The 10,471-nt window shown below is 38.0% G+C and overlaps 2 protein-coding genes across 2 annotated transcripts in view; both read left to right on the forward strand.

Moving 5' to 3' along the window:
• The window catches only part of LOC107667991 (uncharacterized), a 6,478-nt gene extending 4,199 nt beyond the window's left edge, over nucleotides 1-2,279 (forward strand). The window contains exon 2 of the mRNA XM_016459723.1: nucleotides 1,686-2,279. Coding sequence (XP_016315209.1) covers nucleotides 1,686-2,224 — 539 coding nt within the window. The 3' untranslated portion in view covers nucleotides 2,225-2,279. The remainder of the gene's footprint in view (nucleotides 1-1,685) is intronic.
• A 2,999-nt stretch (nucleotides 2,280-5,278) lies between these two features.
• gid8a (GID complex subunit 8 homolog a (S. cerevisiae)) overlaps nucleotides 5,279-10,471 on the forward strand; it is an 8,467-nt gene continuing 3,274 nt past the window's right edge. Inside the window, exons 1-3 of the mRNA XM_016459920.1 lie at nucleotides 5,279-5,355; nucleotides 5,986-6,113; nucleotides 6,228-6,424. Of these exons, the coding sequence (XP_016315406.1) occupies nucleotides 5,996-6,113; nucleotides 6,228-6,424 (315 nt within the window). The 5' untranslated portion in view covers nucleotides 5,279-5,355; nucleotides 5,986-5,995. The remainder of the gene's footprint in view (nucleotides 5,356-5,985; nucleotides 6,114-6,227; nucleotides 6,425-10,471) is intronic.

Here is a 10,471-nt window from a genome sequence, read left to right on the forward strand (position 1 = left end):
AATTTGTGGTTTATTATCTTATTAATTAAAACACATCAGCCATAAAATAGTACAATGGCAAATTCGCATATATTAAACATCTAACTTTTATTAACAAAATTAATAAGATCTAGCCTTGCGTTGTAACCCAAATAAATAAGGTATTTTCCCTTATCTAAAACGAATGCAGTTTGTGGTTCATTGTTATTTTTTATTTAATTTCTTTATTTTTAATGGAAACCCAGCAACAATAAAGACACTCACCTATAGGCTATTAAACGAAGAAATTAAAGTTTTATTAAAAGTAACTCTTTTGGATCCGCCATCATAGAGTGTGTTCTCTTTGTCACGTGCCACCCCCACCCCCCCCAATCTTCCCCATGATTGTGTAGCCTAGTGAACCAAACTGAGAGACCATTTTGAAGGCTCAGGAAACCTTTGCAGGTGTTTTGAGTTGATTAGCTGATTGGCATGTCACCATATTCTAATTTGTTGAGATAGTGAATTGGTGGGTGCGTATCAATACCACGATTTTCTGTTTGTATTTGGCCTACTATTTATACGCATTTTCATGAGACCGGGCTCACCCAGCACTGCCAATAATCCAAAATGTTTTTTTTGTTTTTTTTATTTCATATAATTTCTCTGAGTCTATCATTATTTTACATGGTTATGGCTAATAGAATCATGTTTGCATTTGAATGATTAGAATAAACAAATTAGGCCATCAACTCTCACTTATTGAACAGATGTGTTTCCCCTTATCATAAAATACTGGATTGCCTTCCATCAACCCCCTCCAGGATTTCTCCACTGCTGCAAGTCTAATTTTAATCATGCTCATTTGCATTAGTAAATGATGACTAATTAATCAGACTTGTTTGGGGCATTTCTCGGGTGTGGGAGGAATATTGTCATTTATTATATAATTTTTGACTGACATAAAATCTGTTTACACAATGGGGGCCAACTGTTTCCCTAAAATAAATAATGTGTTACATTAATTGTTTAGCATTTACTATTACCATAGGCCTACTGTCATTCAAAAACAGTGTTTGTGTGCAGCCCAGTTTCCTTCCGACTTTTTGAGCGAGATTTTTGAAAATGTCTCCACTCTCTTGCATGCATACACAGGGTAGATTAACACCCAGTAGTAATTTGGCGTGATGACCCAGTTTCCAAAAGCAAAGACAGTCTTTTCCATTCCTCACAAATTCAGTTTATATGACAGAATATCACCAATATAAAATTATATATCAAATATCAATATCAAATTCTCTGGAACAGATATTTGACCAGTTGGCATACAAATGATAGAAATTACAATAAAAAATAAGCCTATTATGTAATTGCTTAAAATAATGAAATAGCCTATTTATTATAGCTTTCATTTTTTGCTTTTATTTAGTCTACAATTCTTTACTGACATTTGACATTTATCCCCAAAATATACAGATTGAAAATTATGAACAGTTTTGGATGTCGACTAAATGTTTATAAAAGCAAAATGCCATCTTACATCAAGTAAACATATTTTTAATATCATTGTTATTATGACTGTAAAACAATACGCTTCCTAATAGATAAAAACAGCACCTGTTTGTTGTTTGTGTGACGGGACGCAGATTTGATTGGACAGACTGTTAATCCTTCAAAAGTTTCGACAGGTCAAATAGGCCTTTACTGCAGCACACTCTAACGACAAGGGACGTGGACAAATAATACAGTCATATTTGCTGACAGAATGAATATCAGGAGAATGAATCCACTGCCGGTTGGTGACCAAGACTGTGAACTGCGCTTCCACATCTCCATGAGCAGCTACGGTCAGAGCCTCGGTGAAGGAGTTCCCACGCACCCCTCCGATGAATTAACCACGGGCCATCGCATAATCGAAGAGACAGCATCGGAGATGGACAGAAAAGGTTTTCAGTTTCTGGAAAATGGATTTCACGGAGACTCGGTGCCCAGCAGCGGAACAGTCAAGAAACCCAGAGCGCTGCGGCTGCTTATCAATGCTCGTGAACGGAGACGCATGCACGATCTTAACGACGCGCTTGATGACCTGCGAGCGGTCATACCGTACACACCGAATCAAACCGTGAAAAAACTCTCCAAGATAGCGACGCTGCTCCTGGCCAAAAACCACATTCTGATGCAAGCTCGGGCCTTGAAGGAGATGCGGAGGATAGTTGAGCAGAACGTGACACGGAATATTATGACACCACATATATTGTCAGACTGAGTCTTTAGCGTGTTATTTATTTTTTAATATGCAGTTATGAACAATGTGACCTATAATTACACACTAAAATGTACTTAAATTGCCTCCCCCACACACGCAAGTTCTTTATGTAAATAGTGTAACATGAACACTGTATAAATAAACTGTGAAAAGGGATTCGTTTGTCTGAAGAATGTGAAATCTGAAGCCTCATATTCACATTTTCTGTCACTTATGTTTTAGCTATTGTGGAATTGTAATCAAAATAAAAAATAGACATTGCTGTCAAGACAAGTTTGTCTTGAGTTTTCAAAAGAAAGGAAAAGTAGCCTAAAGAGTTTTGTTTTTGAAAAGTAGGCCTGTTTATTCATTTTATGTATTTAACATGCAAAAACATGGTCAGAATGTAAGGTAACTAGCTTAAACAAGATTTAGCTTAAGCAGCTCATCATTAAAAACAGGATGTATTTTGAAAAATGCAAAAATAGAGTATGGATTTTAAAGCATCATAAGAAAACCATGTTCCACAAAAGACTTTATAGTTCTTTGAAAGCATGGTGTTTAAAAAAAACCCCCCAGAAAATACACATATATAAAAAATAACCAAGGAAACTTGTACTGTACACTATGAAGATAATGAAAACATTTTAAATGTGGGTCCAGTTGCATGAACTTAGCCACTATGGTAAGACTGTTTTAAAGGGGTCATATGATGCGATTTAAATTTTTCCTTTCTCTTTGGAGTGTTACAAGCTCTTGGTGCATAAAGAAGATCTGTAAAGTTGCAAAGACTAAAGTCTCAAATCCAAAGAGATATTCTTTATAAAAGTTAAGAGTCAACCACGCCTACCTAAAACGGCTCGTTCATACACGCCCCCACATGTCTACGTCAAGATGTGGGAAGATTTGCATAACGCCACCCAAATGTTCACGCAAAGAAAGAAGGCGTAACTTTTATTCTCGCTGTAGTATTGTTGTTGCTGCCGCTGCCATGTCGTGAGCTGTGTGTCTCGTTGTGAAAGTGAAACTACTTTGTTTGGCCTTCAAAAAGAGGACACAACTAGAAATCAGTGGTTAAATTGTATTTACAACACTGTTCCAGAACAGTTCAACCCAAATACTCAGATGTGTGCAGCGTTTTTTATGGAGGACTGTTTCCTGATCCTAGGAGAGTAGACTACAATGCCGGCTGTTCTGACTCACAGACTGTAAGTTTTCATATTTAAAGGATTTGCCACTTACGATTCAAATGCAAGTTTTGAGCAGTGTAGAGTAGCGCTTGTTGTTTGTCATTTCTCCGATCACAAATGCAGACATGGTTATATGTTTACGCGGCGCGATGCAATGCAACGCGTAAAAAGACAGTATAAGTCATTATAATCCGTAATTATGTCCCCACTGGATGCAACAAATGCCTCGTTTATAATGGGTTTTAATGTTTTTGTCTCGTCACTCCGGCCGGGACACGGTATCACAATATGGTAGGGGCGTAACATTCCCGTCACACGCTTGAGGTATTCGGCCAATCACAACGCATTGGATAGCTGGCCAATCACAGCACACCTCGCTTTTCAGACCGATGAGCTTTGTAAAAATTGACGCGTTTCAGAAAGGCGGGGCATAGAGGAGAAACAATAATGTACAGTATGTGGAAAATAATGTTTTTTTAACCTTAAACTGCATAAACACATTTCATTACACCAAATACACAAAATAATGTTTTTTTAGCAACATCATATGACCCCTTTAAGAGTCTGACTAGCAGTTATTGTCAAGGGGTAATGAGTCTTTAATATTTTAGATCCAAATTAGACCAATATACATTTTTATGTAAACGACTTGAAATGTTATGACCAGTCTTAAAGAAAAATATTAGTCTAAACCTTTTATGCAACCACCCCAAGATTTTTATCTTTATAACCTCTTTAATGGGGCACAAAGAAACACTCGAGCACCTTTATGTTTTTTTTTATGAATTGGAGGGTTTAAAAAAATACATATTCATACCCTCAAAATTACTGTTAGCCTGCTGTTTACAGAATGTCAGCCTTTGATACAATTGATTTTATTAACAAAATAAATAAATACGAAATAAAATCACACACAATACAAATATGTCACAGACAAAAGTTTTATTGCATCACCTGTTTTGTCTGAGAAATAACATATGGTGTGGTTCAACCTCAAAGAACAAAAAAAACAAACATACATTTTAATTGGCTCCTCTGGTCATCATCAGCACAACTTACTGGCTGTTGTCGTTTCAATGTTATGAGGAGTGAAAGTAAACAATAGATGTATTGTATTGTACTGTATTATCTAGACATGTTGCAACAAAAATCTCCCCCTCCTTCTCCCCCTCCACCAGGGGGATTTCTCATCTGGTCCATATAATAAAGGTGATAGTCTCATCTAATCTCTCAGACATAATCAATTATCTTTCTCGCCCATATTTTGATGCCCGTTTTGCAATAACAGCATTGTGTTAGATAAGAGGATCAGGCAAATTCGAGCTTGTTTTGGGAAGGTTTTAGAATAACAAGGTAAACCATCAAAGGTTATTGTTATATTGTATCTCTGCATGAACAAAACCTTGAAATTGCTGGAGAAGTTAAAGTCAATACTAAAAAGATATTATAGGTCATTATTGCTAAGGTCCAGTTATGACATTTCGATTAGTCATTAGGTCAATTTAAAGAAAGAAAGAAAGAAAGATGCACTGGTTAATTAGTCATAATAAGATCTATAATACATTTAAAAAATAGAATACATTTTCATTTCACCGACTGTAAGGAAAACACTTAACAGTAAACAAAAGCTGACAGTTTTCGAATAGGCTATAATCGCGATCTGCAGTTTCAAACAATTAGTATTTACATTTTTTTCTTAAATAGTTTCCAAGCAAATAAATTCGAATAAAATAAATAAGTAAATACTTGTTCCAGATATTAATGTTCCGTAAATAAAATAAATCTGAATGATCATTCTATGTTCACTGTGCACCTGATCTGGCAACCTTAGCAGCTTTGCCACAGCAACCGTGACGTCATTATTCTGACCAATCACTTACTTCCCCTCAAGTCTCGTTAAGCGCTCTCCTCTGTTATCGCGTGATCTTCGCTGAGGCCCACCGCTATTTATAACCGTAAACAGTAAGTATTTTATCATCATTCTTCATATTTTGCGGGGGACAAAAAACAAAAAAACAAATAACACGAATAAACAACAGTTAAATTTAATATAACTGGCTATTACTTTGTTTTCATGCGTGGTCATTTGCAAATGTTATTGTTAGAAAATAGCTGAACAAGCCCGTCTGCAAGTCTCGTGCGCTGCCGTGGTTCACTCGGGGCTTGTTTGTTTTCATGCCTCGATAAAAGCAAAACTAATTCATGCGAAATTTTATACCTTAATAGCGATGGTTTACTAATTTTAAACCTGTCAAGTGCATCAGTGTCACCCTTCCAAATTCGTTCGTCGCGTATTCTGTTTACTGGCCAGTGAGCCGCTGGCTGAAAGTCTATGAGCAGAAACACCGCGAAAATATGAACGTGCACAGTGCAATTCGTTCATTTACCTTCAAACGCCTACATCAGAACCTTAGACTACTTAAAAGCGAAAATAGGCTTCTTTTTTGATAACATGGACAGCTAGAAACATTGTTCACTACAAGTGAATCAATCTACTTCTCTGATAATAGCATTTAAAAGCGAGTTCACATGCATTTTTATATTTGATGTGTGCAAAATGTTTTTTATTTTTACATGTCGTGTTTACCACAGTATATCCATCATGAGTTATTCAGAAAAGCCTGAGGATATTACAAAGGAGGAATGGATGGATAAACTGAATAATGTGCACATTCAGAGGGCAGATATGAACAGGCTCATCATGAACTATCTAGTAACAGGTATGTCAGTATTATTTTATAGTATAGTATAGTGCTTTATTCAGGTAAAATGCACAGATATTTGTAAATTAAAATGAATAAAACTTCCCCTCTGATCATGATTGTATTCCACAGAGGGATTTAAAGAGGCTGCAGAGAAGTTTCGTATGGAATCTGGGATTGAGCCGAATGTGGATCTAGACTCTCTGGATGAGAGGATAAAGATCAGGGAAATGGTTTTGAAAGGTCAGATCCAGGAAGCCATTGCTCTCATTAACAGCCTGCACCCAGAGCTCCTCGACACCAATCGATACCTCTACTTTCACCTTCAGGTAAACATCTGACCTTATATGGACATGCTGGGAGGGAGGGAGATGTCTAAAGCCCTGGGCCCGTATTTATCAAGCTTCTCAAAGTGTCATTTTAGTCTTAAGTGCTGAGAATTCATTAAATTTACACCTACTTTCAAACTTAAGTATAAAAGCAAGTTATCAAATTTCTTAAAGCCAAGAATCACTCTTACTCTCCCAGTTATTTAAGACAGCTCAAGAGGTCTCTCAAGTGGTTAGGAGTTGCCAGCAGGGGCTTGTGATGGCGCTGAGGAGACAGAGACGTTCGCGAATCTTTCAGGAGAGGAAGAATGTTCTTGAAATATTTGATGACGAGCAGTTAATAAAACAGTTACATTTCCTCAGTTATTCAAACAGAAAACGAGCAAAGAATATTTACATTACCAAAGAACATCATAACTGACTTCAGTCTAGCGCGAGTATTATATGCTCTTTAAAAACACTCCCGTTTTAATCAGTGAAGCTACCTACACTGTATGATGAATAAGGCCCAATCCCAATTCTACCCCTTAGCCCTTCCCCTTAGGGGTAGGGGTGTCTTGATTCTCTTTTGGTCGGAGGGGTAGGGGTAAGGGGAAGGGCCAGACAGCCCTTCAAACGAAGATTTTTCGGGACCACACTTCAAACGAATGGGTATGAATTATCTCAGCGTAAACCGGCTTCAGGGGCAACATGGCTGCCCGAGCGCACAAAAAGACACATAAATGTAAGCATTTTGGGCATTAATAAAGATTTTAACGAAAAGTAATAATTTGTTTTATGTTACATTCAATCATGAGTTCATATTTACGGTCATGTTACTCAAAGAAATGTTTGCAAAAAATCGCTAAAGTTTGCTAACGTCATATCATTACAGACTGCACGATAGTGCCACAACATATTTTCATGTCTGATCAGGGCGATAACCACCATAGACATTGAGGAGGGCTAGTACCCCCAATAATTAGAAATCGCTAAACCCTTTCCTCAAATATTGCCAATTCGAGAGCGAGAGACGGAGAGAGAGATGAAAGTTGCGTGTATGCGCGTCTGTGCTTTTCTCTCTTTAGAGTTTACTTCAAAAACAGCGATTTTATCCTCTCATTGCTGGAAAATATAATGTAGCGATTCAGTATTTAAACTGTTATTAATAAAAGTTGTGGGGCAGCATTGACAAGTTTCTTTGCTCCTGGATGTGTGAGCTGCGCGACACTCTGTTTCAAGGGACAAGGGGAAGGGGTATAAAATAGAATTGGGATTGGGCCTAAATCTCTTACCCCTTATTTACACTGCACACGTCTGCGGCGCGTTACGGCTCCGACACAGCCACCGGAGCTGATCACGGCTACTCACCAGTTTCTGAAGCGACTCTCCGTGCTGGAAAAGATAGGCGCCTATATTTTTGACGGATAATAATAATAATAATCGTCTTGCTGTCGTCAAAGGCATCAGCAACAGGCGTTATCTCTGACTATCGTCGATACACGATACTCTCGTCTACCGGCACAACCCTAAATCTAAGGTTGTGATGATGCTTCGTTTCCTTGCCATAATATATTCTCTTGAAAATTTGTTATTGTCAAATGTGTTGAATGTAAACTCCTATTAGGAATTTAATCATTCAATGTGAATTTATCTGAGAATATTCTTAAATAAGGAAATCTATTCAGTGATTGGTCCATGCGTATTTCGTCATCCAAAGTCCCGTTTGTGGCACAGCAAAGTGTCGTAAATCATCTCTAAGACTGACACTTAAGATTTAGTCCTACACTTCGCTTAAATTACCAATGAGATGCTTGATAACGAACTTTTAAGCGCAGCTTTGAGCCAAGAATTTTTTTACACTTAAGTCAATTCTTAGTAGTGTTCTTGAGAGTAATTCTTAGAGGCTTGATAAATACGGGCCCAGATCACACCTGGTATTAAGATTTGTTTTAAATGTGTTTCCCGCTTGGATTTCGTCTAGATGGTCCCTTCTTGTTTTGCCACACTTTACATCACTTTTGCAAGAGGCCTGAATGCAGCACACAAATATGAATACAAAACCCATTACGCTGCTTACATGCAAAGGAAAGAATATGAATGGTAACATAGGGTGACCATTTGTCTTCTTTTTACTGGACATATCCTGGCTTGGATTTCTAAATTGCCTAAAATGTCTGGGTTTTGGCTTTGTTTTCCTGTTGTTTTCATACTTGCTGAAGGTAATTATTGAAAAGTAGTTTGACCAATAGCGTTTAGACTTTGAATAAATAATTGATCAATTGTGGCATGCAAGAAGGTGGGATTTACAGAGAACAGTCAAAACAATGCAAATACACATACATGTAATCAGGGTTTGAAATTAACACCCGCCAACCCGCCAAATGCGGGTAAAAATCAGCTGTGGCGGGTAACGCTGTCAAATCACTAGCCAATTTGGCGGGTTACTTTTCGTAAGTTATGTTCACTCATTTATTTCTTGGGGAAGTTCATGCAGGTCAAATCTGCGCAGGTTTAGCGCAAATACTGAACTCGTGAGACATCATGACATTATCGAGTATATTGCAAAAGCTAAACAAAACACCTACAGAGGCACGCATAAGCGACGAGATGAAGTCTGGTTAGACCAACACAGGATTTAGTGCGCATGCGCTTTTATGGTGCGCTCTTTCGCTGCATGATTCAGTCTATTAATATGCATTAACAATGATCACATACTTCAAGATAAGGAGGCAGAAAATGTATATATTTATATCAGTTCATATAGTTAATCAATATCACACGAAGAGTGCCGTTTTTCTTAAAAAATCAGCATGGTTACAAATGTGATATTTATTTTATACAACAGTTCAATAAACAATAAGTTAATATCTAGAGACTTACGTTTTAGACACCATATTGGCTGTTTTTGCGCTATTTCTATTGGCTGGTGAGTGAAAAAGTTAATTTCAATCCCTGCATGTAATGTATGAGAACTGTAGAGAGAATGTAAATAGGAAAACATCTAGGCAATTTAGAACATGTCTGGGACATATGGTCACCTTAAGCTGGGCACACACTGCACGATTTTCAAAGTTGTTGGATTGCTACTCTTCTCACACTGCATGACTATCTGGGGAACCATCTATTTGCTGTTGTCTGCACACGCTATATGACAGATCGGCGACTAGGGGTTCGCATTACACAGCTTTTCAGTAGGAAGTAGTAGGAAGAATTGCAGACAGTTGCCAACAGTGCTTTTCTCAAATTGTGATAATGCACACTATGCAGTTGTCACTTGTGAACAAGCATCAATTTGCCTCAGATTTTGTGCATTAATCTGCAATTTCCACAAAACTGTCTGCGAGTGAAAACCGGGGGGGTTAAAATCATGTAGTGTGAAACCGGCATAAGGTAACTGCAATTTGAATCCTAATCTGTGTGTTTTGGCACAATGTAGCAAGCATAGTTTGAATCGACTGTTTTGTTGTGCTTTCTCAAAACCTGTCCCATTACAGTTACATGTTAGGGAAGTGGGCGGCAAGACGGTGGTATTTTGTGGTTGCTTGAACGCATTTGACCACATGAGCGTCTACTTTATGAAAGCAATCTTTAACTACCTCTGGAAGTGGTTGAAATTGGACAAGTATGTTTTAGACCGTGTTTACACCTATATTTAGTGTTGTTCTCTTGTGATCAGATCAACGAAAATGCATCTAAATACCAGGTGTAAACCAGGCCTTACAGAGCATTTAATGGCACTTTTCCACTGCGTGGTACGACTCGGCTCGGCACGGCTCAGTACGGCACGGCATGGCTCTGCTCGGTTTGCGTTTCCACTAGGGATATGCCGGTATCAAATTTTCATGTTGCGATTAATTGCTTTCCACTGCAGTTTAGTACCTCTTTAAAGTGGGCGGGATTATTCACATGTGGTTATAGTTGCGCTGCCTCTACTGACTCCTGAAAAACTTTTTCATTCCACGTCGCCCCATCAAGCTCTCGCTGGATCCGCTCATCTGCTATCAACGAGAGGAACGTCTGTTCTTCCGCAACAGACAACAAAACTTTTTGGTTGTTAAAAAAAGG

The sequence above is a fragment of the Sinocyclocheilus anshuiensis genome, unplaced genomic scaffold (genome assembly GCF_001515605.1).
Source record: "Sinocyclocheilus anshuiensis isolate Anshui unplaced genomic scaffold, SAMN03320099.WGS_v1.1 scaffold1024, whole genome shotgun sequence".
Classification (NCBI taxonomy): Eukaryota; Metazoa; Chordata; class Actinopteri; order Cypriniformes; family Cyprinidae; genus Sinocyclocheilus; species Sinocyclocheilus anshuiensis.